Source organism: Citrus clementina, unplaced genomic scaffold, assembly GCF_000493195.1.
Source record: "Citrus clementina cultivar Clemenules unplaced genomic scaffold, Citrus_clementina_v1.0 scaffold_6, whole genome shotgun sequence".
NCBI lineage: Eukaryota > Viridiplantae > Streptophyta > Magnoliopsida > Sapindales > Rutaceae > Citrus > Citrus x clementina.
Genome location: NW_006262139.1, coordinates 15,068,357 through 15,089,053, shown reverse-complemented (window position 1 = coordinate 15,089,053; position 20,697 = coordinate 15,068,357). Strand labels below are relative to the sequence as shown.

General features: G+C 34.9%; 1 protein-coding gene across 1 annotated transcript; it reads left to right on the top strand.

Moving 5' to 3' along the window:
• The first annotated feature begins 12,851 nt into the window (after positions 1–12,851).
• On the top strand, positions 12,852–18,490 carry LOC18039203 (BEL1-like homeodomain protein 9). Its single transcript, XM_006429151.2, has 4 exons — positions 12,852–14,249; positions 16,897–17,273; positions 17,423–17,483; positions 17,613–18,490. Exons 1-4 carry the CDS (start codon positions 13,296–13,298, stop codon positions 18,144–18,146), a joined length of 1,926 nt encoding a protein of 641 aa, XP_006429214.1. The 5' UTR covers positions 12,852–13,295; the 3' UTR covers positions 18,147–18,490.
• The last annotated feature ends 2,207 nt before the right edge of the window (positions 18,491–20,697 follow it).

Genomic DNA, 20,697 nt, shown 5'->3' with positions numbered 1-20,697 from the left:
GGAGAAGAAAGATGGCTCTCCTACAGGTTCGGGTGCTTGTCATTTTTTCCAGTCTTGGTTCCAGCTTAACTGCATGCATGATCTTCAGTTTCATGGGCCTCGTTTTACTTGGTCCCGTGGAAGCCTCTTCAAGCGCCTTGATCGCGTTATTTGCAATAGCGAGCGAGCTAGTATTTTTTCTGATTCAACTATTTTTCATCTCCCGAAATTAAGCCCTGACCACAGACCTATACTAGTGAGGAGTAACGGGCTGTCTTCGAGGAATTTGCATTCTCGTCCTTTTAGGTTTCAAGTAGCTTGGCTCACCAATGAGGGCTTCCAGGATTTCGTGGCTGAATCTTGGGACCAAAATCTCCACCATTTAGATACTGCTGATCAGTTTCGTTCAAAGGTTACAGTCTGGAATAAGCAAAGCTTTGGTAATATTTTTTGGCGGAAAAACCGTTTGTTGGCTCGGTTGGGAGGTATTCAGCGGGCTTTAGAGAGTTATTTTTCTAAGGGTCTTTCGCGTCTTGAGGAAAAACTAAAAGCTGATCTTGAAGAAGTTCTTACTCAAGAAGAAATTATTTGGCACCAAAAGTCTCGGAAGGATTGGCTGCTTCTCGGGGATCGCAATACCTCTTATTATCACCACAAAACACTCACTCGAAGGAGACAAAACAATATAGCTGCTATCCAAAACAATGAAGGGGTCTGGTTTTATGATCAAAATGAGATAAAAGCGCATGGTATACAGTTTTATTCGTCTTTGTACTCATGCGATTCCCTGGACTTCCGGCATTACCCTCATCCGAACTGCTTTCCCATTATTTAGGAGGATTTGTTGCAGTCTTTAAATAAGGGTGTGGAAGATGCTGAAGTTCAAAAAACTATTTTCAGAATGTACCCGCTGAAAGCCCCAGGTCCCGATGGTTTTCATGCCATTTTTTATCAGACACAGTGGAACACCGTTGGCTCTTCTCTTTGTCGCTTGGTGAAAGAAGTTTTTCAGAACAAACACCTTCCTGGGGGGCTGAACTCAATGTTACTTGCTCTCATTCCCAAGTCAGAAAGCCCGTCTTCTTTTAAGATGTACCAACCGATTTCCCTCTGCAATGTCGCGTACAAGACAATCACAAAAGTTATTGCAAACCGTCTTCAGTCTATTCTCCCTCATCTGGTTGGCCCTCATCAGACCAGTTTTGTCTCTGGCCACCACATTATGGAAAATATTGTGATTGCCTAGGAGGTTGTGCACTCAATGCCCAGAAAGACGGGCGCTACTGGTTTCCTGGCCATCAAGGTTGATTTAGAGAAAGCGTACGATCGCCTCAGTTGGGAATTCATCATTGACACTTTGCGTGAAGCTCGGATTCCTTCCGATCTTATTCAAGTGATTATGGCTTGCATTACTTCAGAGACCATGAGGGTTTTGTGGAATGGAGAGGCTACTAAGGAATTTTCCCCTTCGAGAGGAATTCGTCAAAGATACCCCTTATCTCCCTATCTCTTGTCCTTTGTATTGAACGCCTCAGTAATGGAATTCATAACGTCATTACTGCTGGAAAGTGGCATCCGATTATGTTATCTCGCAATGGTATACCTCTATCCCATCTTTTTTTCGCTGATGACCTTCTCTTGTTCGCAGAGGCTACTGTTGAGCAAGCTAGAGTTATTTCGGCGGTGTTAGCTGATTTTTGTACTTGCTCGGATGCCAAAATAAATGCAAATAAAACTCTGCTATTTTTTTCCAAGAACATGGGTGATAAAGACATTTCTGAAATTTCGGGTTTCCTCGGTTTCTCGGTTACATTCGATCTTGGCAAATATCTTGGGGTTCCACTCCATCATTCAAGAGTCTCTTACAGCATGTTTCAAAACATTGTAGACAAGGTAGAGAAAAAACTGTCGGGCTGGAATGCGTCCCACCTGTCTCTGGCTAGTCGTATCACTCTCGCTTCGTCAGTTCTCCAAGCTATTCCCATTTTTGTTATGCAAACTTTGTCCCTCCCTAGTGGTGTCCGTGAGAGGATTGATAGAGCTTGTAGGAGGTTCATTTGGAGTGGCTCATCTCCTCAGCAGAAGCTCAGCATGGTTAGTTGGCGTAATGTGTGTAATCCTAAAGCTTTTGGCGGCCTTGGCTTTAAATCGCTGGCCATGATGAATCGAGCTCTTCACATGAAACTAGCCTGGGACATAATCTCTTCTCCCAACAGTTTATGGGTCCAGGTCCTATCTGCAAAATATCGAGTGGATCGCCACAATTTGCCTCAGGTGCTTCCTACCCACTATGGCTCTCACTTGTGGAAATCTCTTGGTCATGTTTGGAGCGAGGTTCTTGCGAGTAGGCGCTGAAGTTTGGGTGATGGAAAATTTGTTAGTTTCTGGTGGGATCTTTAGGCTACCAGTAATGCTCCCTTAATTGCGTATGCAACAAACACCATTCCTCTGGATATTTTAGATTGCAAGGTGGCTGATCTCGTGGACATTAATGGGAGTTGGTATTGGTCACGTTTCGAGCAATATCTTCCAAGCAACATAATTCTCAAAATCGCTGCTCTTCACCCCCCATCACATGCGAAGGGCACGGATACCATCTTTTGGGCTCACTCAAAGCATGGCCAGTTTACCACTAGCTCTGCCTATTTAGCTCTCTCCGTTCATAATCCAGCTGCTGCAGATAGAGCTTGGCGGCTGATATGGCATTGGAAAGGCCCTCAGAGCATGCGAGTTTTCTTATGGCAAACGTTCCACGCTGGTTTGAAAACAATAGCTGAACTAGTCAGGCGTCACTTATCCATCTCATCTCGGTGTGACCGGTGTGGAGCTGTGTGTGAAGATGTTATTCATGGCCTTCGTGATTGCCCTTTGGTCAAACAATTCTGGCTCAATATTATTCCTACAAGCAAAAGGCACAGTTTTTTTAACTCTCGGCTTCACCATTGGCTTCGGTTGAACTTGGGTGACGCAAGTATGGTGGGGAATGTGTCCAACTGGGAAATTTTCTTTGGTGTTGCCTTATGGCGGATTTGGTTTTGGAGAAATCAGTTTCTCTTTCACCAAAGGTTAATGGTGCCGTCAGCTTTGTTGGTGGATGTTCATACACGAGCTGAGGAGATTCACAAGCTTCATAATCATCTGTTGATCATAAAGAACACAAGGGTTCACAAGTGGATTTCTTGGCATCCCCCCGCATGGCCGGATGGCCCTGGTGTACTTTGAACACGGATGGGGCTCACAAGATTCATGGCACTTCTGCAGCAGGAGGTCTGATTCGGGATCACCTAGGTCGTTGGTTAACCGGATTTGGGATGATGATTGGCTCTTGCTCTGTCACGGTCGCGGAACTTTGGGGTTTGTATCAGGGGCTGCAACCTGCATGGAATTTTGGCATCCGAAGATTGAAAGTTGAAACAGACAGCCTATGTGTTACTCAGTTGGTGGCTAGACCTTCGGTAACATCTAATGAATATGCTCCCTTAATCCAGGCCATCAAGGATTACCTTAATTTGGACTGGCAAGTTTCCCTCTCGCATATCTATAGAGAAGCTAATTTTGCTGTAGATTATATGGCGAACCTCGCTTTTTCTCTCCCTTTTGGCCTTATTGTGTACCCTACGCCTCCTCTAGGGGTTAGGTCCTTTTTATCTCATGACTCGTACGGGGTCTTGTATCCCCGCTCAGTTGTTCTTTAGCTCTTTTTAGAACCCCATTTTATCAAAAAAAAAAAAAGCAATTACTTAAGTTTGACAATTTATTTAGCATGTTTTATACATGATATGATTATTAAATAGAAAATTGTCTTATATCAACACATTAATCCTCCAACTCAAAAAAAAAAAAAAAGACCGGTGTTAAATAATATTTAACAATGTATATATTTGTTTAAATTTCCATTATGTGATTTTGATGTGATTACTCACTTAAAATTAAATAGTATTCTTACAATTTAGTATGTATATTATACAATATCATTGAACAAAATTGTTTAGATATATAAATGAATGTAATTTGTGTTAATTGCGCTAATAGATGGGTGATATTCATGTAAATTGAGTTAAATATGTATCAGCATATTAATGAACCGTGTTATATTACATGATATGATTATCCAATTACTAAATGGGTTGCGCTGTATCACTTATTTATATATTTTTAGAATCGAATTTAAAATTTTAATTTTTTAATACAATTATTAAATAGGTTGGGCACAAAACTTACATCACACAAGTTAATCATGTGTTATGCATGTCGACTTTTCGCAACCTGAACTTGAATTTTATGTCATCACGTGCCACGTATAAAAGCTTTATCCGAAGACTTTCATGCAAATTTAAAATACGTGCTTTTCAATGACTCGTGAGAGCATGAATTGATGAAGCTAGAGTTTGATTATTATTATTATTATTGGTTTAAATAGAGGCAGGTTTGATTACCGCTGTATATCGGTAGATAGCCATCACTTCTAATAGTACATCCACTTATCGGCACACAGTAAGCAGCCATGCATCTTTTAATCTTTTTGCAAACTAGAGCTGATGATTTTCCACTTAAAACAAGAGCTGATAATATTTAGTTTTGTCTCCTATCGTGGACTAATCTAAATATTTGACGAATATTCTTAATTTCCAATAAAGTTAATATATATCTATTTGGGTTTTCTTAATCACATTTTTTCTTTACCATCAAATAAAAATATCCTAATTTGTTTCGAAGGTACTCTGGTATAGCCGATGTAGGACCAACTACAAGTTGTGCTCCATATTCTAGAAGTCCATATTATGTGATTGAATAAATCTTCCTTTATCCGTTGCGGGTCGAGGATTCATTCTCATTCCTCTTCTTCAAACTACGAATCGTACTTTTCACCAAAAAAATCTATGATCAACAATAAAATAAGATTCTTTTTGCATCATATCTAACGGATTCTTTGATTCGGGCCAAAGAAGCAATGCCACTTGATCATTTTCAAATCGACTACGATCTTTTTCTACTCGCAAAGACCCCATCAGTGTGCTTTCTACGTCTAACAAGCTATGGACTAGATCAGAATCATTTTGAATGAGTCTAGAAGAAATGGTATTGCATTTTTCATTAGGTCTAGGTAGAGACCAAAGGTCCTGAGCGACCGACCCAATGGAACAACTCAAAAGATAAAAAAGTATCGCTAATTTCTTCATACTCATTCCAAACTCGAAGTATCATTTGTACAAGTAAGAATCCCCTTAACTACACGATTTCTTCTTTATATAGGAAACGTAGGACCAACTACAAGTTGTACTTCCTAGTCCCAATTGAAAAGAGAATTTTGTAGGCATTATCATAAAAAAAAATCTTAGAGAATATAATGTAAGGAACAACAAGTTTTAAATTTTGAATATTTGTCAATGATCAAAATGTTTGTGTATTTCATTTAGGATTGTAATGATTAATGAAATAAATTATTTATGTCTTGGAGATGAAGTAAGTTGCTGATTGAAAAATGAACTTGGTGTGTGGTAAACTATGTTACTGCAATTGCTGGAAGTTTAAAAACCAAAATACATGCATATAGTAAATTTTATTATGAAAGTGTTGCTTTATTATATAATAACTAAAATAAATTTAAGTTTAAATTGTATTTTATTTGTATATTAGGATTTTTGGAAAAAAAGATATAATTATCTTTTTTGTTAGAATATTAAGATTGTAATAAGAACTTTAAAAAGGTGTAGTCCCTTATTTGGTAAGTTGTTTATAAAAAAAAAAAATCATCTATCTAATTTTAAAACTTACTGTCAAAATGGAGAAATTTATTAAACGAGCAACTTTTAAAAACTTTATCAAAAATCAGTCTTCTCAAAACTTATTAAATAAACTATTATAGCTTTTCAACACAATCCTAAATGAGACCTTAGGGCTAGTTTGTAGGGGTGTTCGCGGATCGGATTTTATAGATCCATGATTTTGTGGATTGATTTGCAGACAAAAATTTTTTAATTATGTCCAATCCACGAACTAACTAAATAAAAAATTTAATATAAAAATAATTTTATTGCTGATCAAATTTAAAATTAAATAAGATTTAAATAAATTAATTGTTTAAATAAAGGTATAAAATACATTTAAAGTTTCAAAATATAACACACCAAAATGAAAAAAATCTCATTCGTTTAGATCAGAACATGGAAATTAAGTATTTAGGAAGCTATATTTAAGCTATATTTGTAACTATATTTTAACTTATTTATTTAGTAGTAAGTACTAATGCCATATTTACAAGTTTTATTTTTTAATTAAATAAATACTTTTATTTTTTTTACAGATTTGTGGATTTTTAAGGATTTACAAAAGTAGATCTATATCCAATCCACCGATTACGGATTATCAAATTTTTAATCCAATCCAATCAAATCCACCAATCCACGAATCAGATTTTTACGGATCAGATGGATTGAGCGGATCAAATTGGATTCTGAACATCCTTACTAGTTTGGGAATGTTGTAACTTTTAAAATAATTGTTATTAGCAGTGCTGTATAAATAATCAAATGTGAATAAACCAGTTATGTGTTTGGTAAATTTTGTTTTTAGAAATACTGTGAGTTTTGAAGCAGTTATGGACGTTTGGTAAATTAAACTGTTGAGAGAAAATAAATGACTAAAATATACATAATGTATGATAAAATTTACTTATACATATAGAAACATGTATATATAATATTTTTAATTGTGTATTATAATAATTTTTACTAAAAATAAAATTTACAATATATTGATTTTATTTTTTATCTTAAGACAATTGATTATTAAATTTATAATATAGTGAAATAAATTTAATAATAATTTGACAAACAAATTGATATTAATAAATTTATATTGATGAATTGTAATAAAAATTTATTAAAATATTGATTTTGCTTCCAATTTGAATAAGGATAATTTTGGGTTTAGATAATAATTTTAAGGATATTTATGGAATTGTATTAAAGGATAAAATTAATTCTCAAAATCAGAATTTAAAAATTATTTATTCCATTCTTTTCAAAATCAACTGTAAGAAAGACTGATTTTGACAAAAATAATTTTATTTTTTTTACCAAATATTAAAATTAACTTTTAAATTTTTAAAATTACTTTTAAACCTCCCAAAAGCAATCTCAAATGGACCATTAGTATACGTATGAGTAGAAGTGATTTAAGATTCTAATTTTGCTCATATTAATTAAGTTTAATTACCAGTTGTTTTATGTTTCTAAAAACAAAAATGTTAGGGATCAAAAAGAAAAAAAGTACCAAAATGAATTTCAATACAGAAAATAAGTGGGGCGAATGGAATTGATGGTGTGATGTCAGAACATTGAGCTCATCATCGATTGGGTAGCGAGTTGTGCGGCCAGGCCAGCTTAATTTGCACGCAATTATGGGTGGGAATTAGATACAAATTTCATTAATGATGAAACTTGGTAAAATGGAAAGTCAAAAGGCTTGAAAGTTATGAATAAATCCCTTTCGCCGCTTTTTACTGCTGAAAAACGAATTGCTATAATTTAAACGAGGCACCAACCATTTTCATAAGTTCAGCTCAGCTAGCCTAAAACATTTTGTTAGTTAAAATATGGTTAGTGAAATTATGATTACGGAAGATGGCATTGAATCAAATGATGCCTTGTCCTTGGATATCATTAAATTCTTATTGGTAATTGCTGGCGCATTGCTGTGAATGAGTAAAATTTATATTAAACAGTGAAGGTACTTTTTTTTTTTCTTTGTAGAGTTTTTCTCTTGAATCGATCACTGTCTGTATCTTCACTGTTCAGACCAAAATAACAGCTGGAACTTTATTATGGTACAATGATTTTAAGCGCTTTTAATTTCCGAAGTAAAAGTGATGTGCGTCCAAGGCATATATAATTTTGGGCAAGTTACAAAAAGTAAAATAAAAAGAAAGGTGTATTACATTTTTCTAAGTAAGTTTTTCTGACAAATTAAATCACTGTTATAGTTTAGCCAAAACTTTATTTTATCAATAAACGTTTATGTAATTTATTTTTTGCGAGGAATTTAAGCGAGTCGCAACTGATAATGATCATCGAAACATATTAAGCGACCAAAGGGTTTCATCATTAAAAAGTTTTTTAGTGACGACAGTCGAATACAAAAGAGAAATTTATCATTTGTCTACAAATTTTTTTTTGACATATCAATTCAAGGATCAGCCTGCAGTACCACAGTGGCACCATGCCACTTCCTTTTGTCTTTTGTGGCAAATTATCATATAACCCCTTTCACTCTTTTTTATTTAAACTTTAATTTATAAATATTAAATTAATTTCAACTGCATCCATGTGAACATTACCGAAATACCCATGCCGACCAACGGTGACCAGATTTCAACTGACGGCGACGGGAAACTCGAGTTAGACACTTTTGGCTGAGCTGAGTCCAACGGTGGTGGTGGTGACCTCTCACGCGTGGTGATGGCGCCAGATCGAGCTCCCAAAGCCGTGAATCCTTCAATGACCGATCAACGGCAAATAGGCTCCCCCCGGTGGCTGTGATTGGTCGGAAAATACAGAGGGAATCGTGGGGAGCAAAACTCAAGTGATAGCATCATCGGAAACCGGAGAAATCACGGCGAATTGAAGCGGCGGTTCCGCAGCTTTTCACGGCTTCAATCGGGAGCTTTCCAAACACTTTTCGGCGATAAGATTGGCATGGAGATGACCGGCATCGCACGATCTTCCGATCGGTACCAACCTTGGCCGGTGAAGTGGCCGGAAATGGAAATAGCATCCGGGTCGGGTTGTGGGTTCGGCATGGGCATTTCGGTTCACAGAGGGGGTATTGTGATATAAGTGTAATATATAATAAGAATTTGTAAATAATAAATAGTATAAGGTGCTAACTAAAATGTCCATGTGGATGTAATATATATTAACTTAATATTTGTGAATTAAAGTTTAAATAAAAACGAATAAAAGGGGGTTATATGAAAATTTACAATATTGGAGCCATAAAAGACAAAGGATGTGGCACGGTACCACTATGGTACCGTAGCCTGATCCTCAATTCAATATCAATATATCTTAAAAATTATGTTTTACCATCTACTATTTAAGTTGTTATCACTTTGCTACAAAACACAAATAACAAAATATTTTAACTTAGAGTATAAAAGATGATTTTGTCATTTGAAAATAAAGAAATTATAAAAGAGAAATTATCTTAGAAAAGTAGCCCGTTATATTAAAAAAAATGGCTACTTTTTTATTATGCAAACACGTTGTTGTATATCCAAATGTCAAATCCCAAGTAATACATGCCCAAAGCTTCAGTTTTGATAAAATCATTCAACACCGACAATCATAAGCTATTTCAAACAATATAGTGGCAATCAAATACTCCAAATTTAACATTCATCATTCAACAACCGTGTTAATGTTTTGGTTTCAATGTGAAATTTCTTAAATGCGCATATGATATACAAGTTTTTTAATGTGTTGATGTTTTGGTGGTAAAGTGATAACAACTTTGACATTAGGTTCTGAAAAGTAGTTTTTTTTTTTTGGGAAACTTTGATACTGAATTGATATGTTAGAAAACTTTTGGGAAAATTAATACTATCTTTTACAATTGAACGGTGCGCTTTGGCTTTAACATGAAATTTCTTAAATGTCCTTATAACATTAGCTAATTTTTAATTGTGTTAACTGAATGGTGGTGAAATATTAACAGCATAAACATTTGGTGGTAAAATCCAATTTTCACTAAACCATAGTACTGATTCGACATGTCAAAAAAACTTAGGTAAAAAAGTGATAACATCCCAAAAAGAAAAAGATGAAAAAATAATATTAGAGATCATAATAATTGAGTCCAAATGTTTATCACTCATTTATTAGATGATGAATTATATAAATTATAAAATTATTTAACTACCATATAATAAATGAATGACACATTAGTTGGAATTCAAATTAGAATTTCGACATTGAGATGCCTAGCATTGCTTAAAATGAAAAAAAAAAAAAAAACCATGCAACCAAAACCAATGTCGATTGATGCTAAATATTAGGTAGGGGGGCTTACCAAAGATTCGATGCATATAAATAATGTTGGTGATGAGAGTAATCAAAATGCATATTAAGTTTGGAGAATTGCTTATGATTATATTTTAATTTCTTACTACAAGGGCTGGCACTGATAAAATTGAGAAATTTTATAATACCTACGAAATACCATGTTAGCTAAGTAAATGATGTTATTATATATGTGCATTTACTTTAAAAAATCAACATATAGTTGGTCATTATATAAAATTCATCTATGAATATTATACATGCATTAATTGATTGTATTATTTATGATGTATTCTAAAATTAATAAAATTAACAAATGATTTTAAATACCTAAAAAAAATGATTTCAATAACTCTGCAAATTTGAAATATAAAAGATCTAATTGAAATAATTGACAGACTGACAATATAAGTTTCAAAACTCTCTTAACTGGGACCTCTGTGCTGAACATGGCAATTGGTACATCATAATTAAGGAAAAGAATTACTGCTTAAATTAGGTGGCTTTTAATTCATGCATTGATCATAATTACGTGATCACTGTTTGGCAATATTACAAATCCATGCTTGATGAGCACCTACAGTGGTACATCTTAAAGTGCAATATTGTTATTAACTTTTTATAGCTTACTTTGTTATTAAAAGCAGTGTTAGCAAAGGGGATTTCTCTTCATTATTAAAGAAAAAGTGTCCAACTTAGAATCTAATTATAGAGGACACGTCCATGCATGCATTACAAAGAATAAATTAATTAAAAAGGCAAAAACACGTACAATAGTCAGCTAATCCACAGCTGTAATAATTAGGTATAATTTGACAACAGGGATAATTCACCTAACTCATGATCAACGTATACATGCCCTTAAGTTACCAAAAGCTTCCCTAGGTGTCGTTTGGATTAGTCCATAATTTACAAAATGAGTATTTAACTATTTATCGATGGCACTTTTAACCGAGCATTGTAAAATGTAATTAATATTTTGCTCCTTCCTCTTTTGGTCAACCTCATCATTTACGTTAACTTTGACATTTTTTTCTTGTTTCTTTTTTTTTTTTTTTTACCACGAAATATCTTGGGGAGGACCCTAATTGTGGGAGGCACCTTTAAGCCCGTACCACAACTTAGACTAAAAGTCCTCGCTCGAACCGAGAGGCACAGGTTTTCTCAACAAGGGCGACTTCCCTGCGACTCGAACTGGGGAGCAAATCTAGTCAAACCACTTAAAGGGACTCCATTACCAGTGGAGCCAACACTTTGTTGGTTTTTTTTCCTTGTTTCTAACGAACAGTAATTGCAGTTTAACCAAAATAGCATTACAACATCAAAACCACATTTAGTACGTCGAATTAGATAGAATTAAATAAGATAAGAGCGCAATTAATAATATTTTATTTTTATTTTTTGGTACAATATAAAAATTGAATTGGATATATTTATTGATTCTTAGTTGGTAAAAAAACGACGACTAAAATTGTTAGTTGATCAATAAACAAAATATGTTATTAGAATCCGTAATAGCCTGAGTGATAAGTGGTAACCCATTTCCTAATCAGGACCTTAAGGTCAAGAATTGGGTCAAGCATTGCAAACATAAGAACTCCTACTCCTCCCTCAAGAATGAATTCTATGCTCATATCAGCTTTTTTTTTTAATATTAAATCATCTAGTATTTGAAGATCACATTGGTCCTGACTAATTTAAATTCAAGTAGGGTAGGACCACTAGAACAGTAAAACTCTTCCAACAAATATTTAACGCAGCTGCATTCTTAAATTTCGAACTAAAAACTTTAATTAAGATAAAACAGTCTCATATCAGTTGATCTATACACTTGTTGGTCATACCAACTTTCTTTAAATCATTTAAGTGTATATTGGATTTGTTTTTTGGGTGTAGTTCAGCTAGACGTAGAAATGTGCCTATAGTCACTTGAATTTAAGTCAAAATAAAGGACAATGATTAGTGTTTAACGTTAAGATTTTTCATCTGCCTAATTCTTTAGAAAAGGAAAAAAAAACAGCAGCTCACAAAAAGAAAACTTATAGGGAAATGAATAAATATTAGTTTTATTAGGGATTCTACATGATTTGAAATGAAAATAATTATGCATGTAATTAAGTAATTAAGATCCCGTTTAATATTATGGGCGGACAAAAATTACCAAAATAAAATATTTGATAAATGTATGTAACTCAAACTTAAAAATTATATTAATTTTACCTCACACTTAAACTTTTAAAATTAAAATCGTTATTATTTTAATCAAAATTATTACCGTCATGCTTTTTCAATACTAACAAATTTGATTTTAACATTTTTTTTTAATAACTACGGCCGTCCGTATCAAACAGAAATTAAAGAACACCCGGATTACAGAATACGTATGCTGATATAAATAAACAAAATAAAAAATACTCTTAATTAAAATAACAATAAACTAAAAGAAAAGAACCTCGTAAACCGAGAATCAAAAGTGGGAAGGATGAGTGTTGAGAACGGCAAAACTCAATCAGTCATCAGCCTTTCTTTCATCACACTCTGTTTGCCTGTTCTACTAGCTCACGTGCGTCATCACATCCCCTTCTCACATAATAACACAATTTTAACTCCAATTAATTGATTAAAATAATTAAATAAGCCCCCAAAATCATATATATATATATATATATATAAGAGAAAAGGACAAAAGCCCCCAAAACCTGTCAGAAATATCAGCAGCACAGTTCTAGTTCAATTATTACCGGATATAGCCGGTGCTTTTACCCGGTCGCTCGAAACCCTATGCTCTATCTCTCATCACTCATCTCCAGCGCCCAACTGAAACCAAGAGTTTGTGTAAAGTAACAAGTGTGAGTGATAGGAGTGAAGAAACCAAGATTTTGGTTTGTTTATTCATTTATATATGTAATTGTATTGTGTTGTGTGTACGCAGTATGCGAGTGAGTGTGACTGATAGAAGTAAAGTAACAAGTGTTGTTGTGTTGTGCTGTGTTATGAAGATGCGTGGTTCACTTCATTCATCACGTATCTCTGCCATATTTTCAGTTCAGCCTCTGAAATAAGATCATCATAACCACATCTCTTTCACTGTTCCCTTTCTTTCGCCATCTCTAAGTATTATCTATCTATTTTCTTTTCTTTAATAACCCACTCTGTCTTTCGTTCTTCCCTTCCTTTTCCTTTTTTTTTTCTCTCTCTCTCTATGTCTCTTTAGAAGAAGTAAGTGGTGTGTTAAAGATTTGATCAGGGTTTGTTATGGCAGAGGGTTTTGAGCCCTACCATGTCCCACAACAAAGCAGAAGAGATAAGCTACGAATTGTGGCTCAAAACCATCCATCTGTAGTTTGTGTTGAATCGTCCTCATCAGCCCCCGCACCTGCAGCTGGGTTACTCCCTTTGTATGATGCTTCCTCACTTCTTTCTTCATCAGATTTGTTAACTGCCCACGAGTTTCAGCATCAGCAACAACAAGATAATAAAGCAACGAACCCAGTTTGTGTTGTTAAAGAAGAAGGTGTCAATTTGATGGGTTTTGTTGGTGGTGCTTCAACTTCATCACATCATAATCATCATCCTTATTTGGATCCACACTCAACTTTGCATAATTTAAACCCTAGCTCCATTCTTGATATTAACAATAACAACAACCCCTTTCTTTTTACTGCTCCACATAATCTTCAAAACCAGCTCAGAGACTTTGATCAATCCTATAATGGTGGTGAAGGCAGTAGTGAAGTTGTTTTGTTTAAACCAGAACCGTTAGCTTTATCTCTATCTTCTCATCACACTACTCAGAACAACAGTCTCCCTCTGGAGCTTAATCTTCAAAGATATGGCTCTGCTATTTATGGAGACCATAGAGTTACAAGCACTGGATATGTAGTTCCAAGCAGCAGCACTGTTGCTGCCGGAGCAGCAGGCTCGACCTCGAATGAGGTCTCGAGAAGCACTTCATCACTTCCCTTTGGGCCATTTACGGGATATGCTTCGATTTTGAAGGGATCAAGATTCTTGAAACCTGCTCAGCAGTTGCTTGAAGAGTTTTGTGATGTGGGTCAGGGAGTTTTTGCTGAGAAAAATTATACTGTTGATTCTTCTTTGATGGACCCTCCATTGGTGAATTTGAACGCCAGTGGAATTGTTGTTGATGATGGAGACGGGAGTGACAATCGAAGAAAGAAGTCAAGGCTAATTTCAATGCTTGATGAGGTTTGCTTGCTTAAGTCCTCTACTTTGATTTTCACTGTTCATTGTCTCTCCTGTCCCCTCTCATTGCATTTTTAGCTTGTTTGATATTTTTCTTTGTTGATTATTGTTTGCTTTGTTGATTGGTCCGTGCTTAATTTTGTCACTGTAGAAGCTATAATTTTTCATAACTTGTCCTAATATTAAAAAAATAATAAATGATTATTTAATGTGTTAGGCCAGTACTTGATTCTTGAACCAGCATGCAATCGGCTGTGATGCATGGTTGCAATAAAGCATGTCAATTTTTGGTGATTTGTTTAAGAGATTGTCTAATTTATGGCTTCCTCTACCATAATTAATCTATCTGAATTAGATTCTTATGTGGCTGGGGAGTAAATGCCATCCTCGATTACAAAATCATCTTTTTGTAAAAGGTGATATAGTAGGGAATATATGCACAACTATTAGTGTTATAAAGTGTCTGACAGCCATAGAAAGAGCTCTATTAGGTGATAATGTCGCCAAGTTTGGAGCCTAATGTGCATAAAGTGATTGAAGGAATCCATTTGAAAAGATTTATACTAGAAAAAAGCTTGTGGAAAGCATAATTGGTATTCCTAACCTAAAGAAGAAGAAATGAGTACATGACAAGGTGTCTGGCCTTTTTGTTGGATAGTCCTTAGTTAAATTCAATTTTTCTAATTGCTAACTTGTTAAATTATCTAGTTTGAGATGTGAATCTGGCCTCTCAAAAGGTATTTGAAAAAGGGTTATACATGTGAAGTTTCCTTGTGTGACTTATTTTTTCTTTAATCTTTTTTCATTTCCCTTCTTGATTGTTGAAATTGATCGTCCCTCCATACCTTTAGATCCATCATCCATTTAAGAAAAGATTGTGCATTGAATGATTGACCATGCTCAGTTTTGACTGAGATATCTTTGAAGAGGTTGAATTGATTCATTTGGCTATTTTTGATAATATTGATATTTTATTTAAGTATTTATAGCTTTTGAGAAGTTGACAAGACTGCAATTTATCTTCCTTTCTCAAATGCTTTGCAATTATGTTACACATTATTGCTATATCCTGAATTGGGAAAGTGGAGTCATGGGATTTTATTGGCCACAAATATAGTTCTCTTATGACTAGAGGGAGTCAGATGGGGGAACAACAGCAGTTACGAGTCTTGCCTAAGGTTGAATGATTTGACACAACATAAGCAGTACCTTGGGACTGGAACAAGTTGAAAAAGATAAAGGAAATCAGAACCTCCAAGTGCTATTTTATTGCATGTGAAATGTATAATTATGTATACACATCATACAAATGGGTTGAAATTGACAATGTTTGATAATGTACCATGGTGTGTTATTTAACTCATATATAATATTTGAGCAGTCTTAATTGGTTGTTTCCTAATAACTCATTAATGTTGTTTTGGCTTTGCTCCTTAAAGCACTGGCTTCTTCTGATATGATTATAATTGAGAACTTGTTGCTTAGTTCAATACATGTAGATTACGCATCATTTTGTAGATGAGTTCCTTACAATTTTAATGAGATTGTATCTGGTTTGGCCAACCTAATGGTTGTCATCTTCCTAGATGCATGGTAATGAAACCCTAAGTCTTGAAGAAACTAATTAGTTAACTGAGCGCAGGATCAAAACGTGAGAGTTAAGATGCAAGCCCAAAAAATTTTTCAGTTGTTAAATAATCACAGCACTCATTTTACTCCATCGTATTCAGAACTTGGGCTACCGATTATCTCCCTTTAGGAATTGGTGTCACTTTGCTTTAATTTTATATCTGTTGTTATAAAAAGAAATTAAAAAAAGGAGTGTTCATCTTCAAGTATAATAACAATGTTTGGTTTGGGGTATATATGATATTTTAAGTTAGAACATTTACATGCACTAAGGAATGCCATTTGGTTTGTCTTGGAATATCATAAAGTTGCAAGTGTATCTTTGGTCGCCTCAGTGATCAAAGTCATATCAAAATCCTAAATGCTGCCTGTACTCCCGTAGCATGTATAAAATAGTTAGTACCACTGTCCTTGAAATCAGTAAGGCATTATAACTTGAAAATCTAATGCAATTCAAGTACCATCTTTCTCTACAACTAGATTCTTCAAACGAAATACTTGAATATGGAATGATTAAGAAGGTCTGGTGTGAATTCATATTGTTATTTTCCCTCATTAATCCATGATGAGTGAATCGCAGAACTGACCACCGCCACCCACAGTGCCACTCTTAGTATGATGATAATGATATATTGAGTAGATGAATGAGGTCAATGATTTTGATCTTCATTTTGATTGCTTTCCTTCTTTCTTTCATTACAATGCTTAGGGGCCTCGGGGGTGAAAAATAAAGTAATCTTGAAATTTTATGCTTGTCCTTTCCTTATTAATAGAGAATTTAACTTTGTTCAGTCCCTATTCTTGTGAGCATGTGAATCTACTAAATTTCTTTCTTTTGCTCATTTTGCTGGATGTGTGTATCAATGCTGCAATCTGCTTGTGGACTGATTTTTGCATCGTGTAACTTAATTGCTTTATCCTCCTGTACACGGATGTTTGCATTGTGTAACTTAATTCCAACTGAATGGGATTTCTGTCCTGTATAATTTTGTATGATTCTTACCACGTTTAGCTGCTTTAGGTATACAGGAGGTACAAGCAATACTATCAGCAGATGCAAGCAGCGGTGGCATCTTTTGAGTATGTTGCTGGGCTTGGCAATGCAGCTCCATTTGCAAACCTGGCTTTGAAAGCCATGTCCAAACATTTCAGGTCCTTGAAAAATGCAATTACAGACCAGCTTCAGTTCACAAATAAAGCTCAAATTCAAGCAAACCGTGGGAAAGATGAAGCTTCAACATTTGGAAGCACTGATAGAGGTCCTTATGGCCATAGACCTGTCCTTAATTCTGGATTCATTGAGCGCCAAAGCCAACCTGTTTGGCGACCCCAAAGGGGGCTTCCTGAGCGTGCCGTCACTGTTCTCAGGGCTTGGCTGTTTGAACACTTCCTACATCCGTAAGTATTTCAATAACACTGGTCCTCTTATATTGTGTTGCTAGGAAATGTTGCGTGTAACTTGTTATGCTTTTTCTAAATGGAATAGAAAAGCATAATTCTTCCTTGTTTGACTCACGTGTGGGTGTGGCTGTTGTTTGACCTTACAGTTATCCTACTGATACAGAAAAGCTAATGTTAGCAAAACAAACTGGTCTATCACGGAGCCAGGTGTGTCATTTTTGTCATTTAACTATGATTGCAATTTCCTCATTTATAAAATGAACATGAGGTTTCATGTTCCTATGAATACTAGGGCAGCACTAATCAGTGTCTGATGATATATCATTTGTGAAACAGGTTTCTAATTGGTTTATCAATGCTAGAGTAAGGCTTTGGAAGCCAATGGTAGAAGAGATACACATGTTAGAAACACGGCAAGGTCAAAAAGCTACCCAAAGAGAGGAACAAAGTGCCAACCGATCAAGTGATCATCTACCTTCATCAAATTCACTTCCATCAGAAAACCCATCAACCTCCACCCAAAGGGTGCAAGAGACCCCATCCAAACGCTCCAGAGATGAGTTCCCTGATATACCTGTCGGCAACGAGGAACCACCAAACTTGTCTTACAACAGCTTATCAAACCATCCACATGTTGGTGTTGGTGTGAGCATGGCTGGTGGAAATAGTGGTGTTTCCTTAACACTAGGTCTTTATCAGAATAATGGAATTGGCTTGTCAGAGCCTTATCCTATAAGTGCAGCTCAACGATTTGGCCTTGTCCATGAGACAAGCAGTGAGGGATTTGTTTTGAGTGGTTATGAAGCCCAAAGTCGGATTTTTGGTCGGGATGTTATCGGCGGGCAGCTGTTACATGATTTTGTTGGCTGATTTTATCTTTGGATTACAAGGTGTCTGGGCATTATAATGTTGGATATATGTCCAAAGCTGTTTCATGTTGATGTGCTTTATGGGGACAACCAAAATCAAGGCCGAAAATAGAGTGGTCGAAATGATTGCTCCAAGGATATAAGAAGGTTAAGTTCAGTGTATATGATCCCTTGATAGGTGCCTATGACATAAAATGATTGGTGTAAAAATTTTCTGTAAATTTATAATTTATTTGGTTAAGAATTGGTACATGTTGAGGCCAAACAGATCAAGGTTAGTGTGGCCTTAGAATGTAGTTTTCAATTTGAATCAAAGCCTTGGAATGAAAGTTTTTGCTATAGAGTTGCGGATAGTGAGAGTAACCTGATGAACGAATGAGTCAAAAATTGCAAATCCTTTCTCCGAAAATTCTCGGTGAGTTGTGTTACTTCTTGGGGGCTCCGTCTTGGATTTTTTTTTCTTTTTTTAATTCTATTAATGCCGGGCAGCCGCCAGGTTATGTTCAAGAATGTGACATTAAATGGGATTAGGCAACATTTTTTGCGACTAATTATCCTAGGTCGTGCCTTGATGAAGTGTAATTGATTCTAATAAAAGGCAAAACAAGAAACTTAGCAGTGTTAGTACGCTTTTGTAGTATGTGGTTTTTGGGTAACAATCCACAAAATTTAATACTATCTAAATCTACTAGAATTATAGATAGAGACATTTGTAGTACAGTCCATGAGTTTGCCAAAACTTGGTCTATCTAATGAGAATTTTAGAATACATTGGAGATATCATGTTAGATATATAACAAGCAAATTATATTATGACATATGTGTATTTATTTTAAAAAATTACGTTACAAGTGAGGATTATATGAAATTCAAGTACACATGTTATACATGAACATAAAACTTGGAACCTTGCTCCCATTAGTATTGGGGTAGATATATATTATTATTATTCTAAGAGTGTTAGAAATTTTATTATAGTATTTCAAAATATACAATAATTGTTTAACCATTAATGTTGAATTATGAGATGAGAGTTACAAAAAATTGAAATTGTTACGTATTCATTTCCACCGTTTTGAAAGTTACAATATCAATATAGTGACATTTATATCAAATTTGTTGATGATTTAATGGTGGTGGTTATGATTTGAGCTATATAAAACAAGCTTAATAAGCTTGATAGTGGTGGCAGTAGAGATGAATAAAAAGATAAGAAAACACTCTCACTATATATTACTGAGATATATTGTTATGCAGTTGTTCAAGAGTTTTGTATACAGGAATACACTCGTCCAAAACCAACCAGGTAATTGCATTCTGGAGGATAGGCCACCGAGTGACTCATTTTTACACCAAGAAAATGTCTTTGTGGGGTGGTATTTTTCCTGAAGGACAGTTCCATTTAGCATGCTTTGACTTTATCAAATTGAGAGAGACTTCATCTCAAAAATTTTCCAACAAAGAGAATGAATTTCATGAGACTCGAATTCATACCCTCAACATATGTTGATCTCGAGGGCATGAGCACTATTGGGCTACAAACTCAATTGGATGATGCGTTAGTTTTTTAAATTGATTATTGTTTGAATTGTCATGAAGGCAAAAGGTTGGTGAACAGTTCTTGTATTATTTTGGTACATTTTTTTTTCTCAACTTATTATATATTCTTATGAGAAAAGCAGCCATATATTTTCTGCAGCATCGGAAAAAGTTCATGAAGCAGGGACTAGTGATTTGTATGAATTCATTAGTACTAAATGAGTATATATAATATTCCATTTAGGAGATACTGGGACTGGGAGTGTGGTTAACACGAGCAGGCTCGTGAATTTGTGAAGAGACCAATCTCAAAAGAAGTGTTTCTTTTTTTCCTTCTGGGCTCCTTTACTTCTTCAGCTTTTTGCAGTGGGAATCAGAACTAAGTTTTGTTGCATTAAAATAACTGCATGGATGGCTGTGTGTCTCTACTTTGTTTATTCTTAGGATCATATTCTTTTTAACATTGATTCTTCATCAATACATAGGATGAGTGAGAGTGTTGAAGGGGAAAGACCAAATGCTTTGCAGATTTAAAAGTGTTACTTTAGCTCTGAAAGTTGCTGTCTTGCAGATACCCATTTAGCCATAACCGAAAGGGAATGATATCCTTTTCAGAGTAAATTCTCAAAATCTAAAAACTCAGTGGGTTGTTCCAAACGGATATTGGGCTGCTGAGAGTGAATAATCTTAAAAGAACTTGGGCACGGAACTACAAATTCCTTCCAAATCCTTCTTGAGGATTTGGGCCGCTATGATCCATGGAGTGATGATAATATACATTTTAATTTCACAGCCCCATTATTCTTTATTTGAACGGAGAAATTACATTAAAAAAAAGAAAAGAAATGTAATGTCGGGTAACACTGTTATTATTACCTTATTATAATATGTATCAGGCTCCGTTTGGTACAGCTTACTAAATAAAGCTTATAATAGTAGAGCTTATACCAATAGAGCTTATATCAATAGAGCTTTTGGACAAAAGTCATTGGGTGTTTGGTTGTCAATAAAAA

What these genes read in the sequence shown, in the direction of transcription:
- LOC18039203 (XM_006429151.2), top strand. Translation starts at nt 13,296, where the DNA reads ATGGCAGAGGGTTTTGAGCCCTACCATGTCCCACAACAAAGCAGAAGA. An exon ending in TAATTTCAATGCTTGATGAG is followed by an intron (nt 14,250 to 16,896) that starts GTTTGCTTGCTT and finishes TAGCTGCTTTAG; the next exon opens with GTATACAGGAGGTACAAGCA. An exon ending in TTTGAACACTTCCTACATCC is followed by an intron (nt 17,274 to 17,422) that starts GTAAGTATTTCA and finishes TTGACCTTACAG; the next exon opens with TTATCCTACTGATACAGAAA.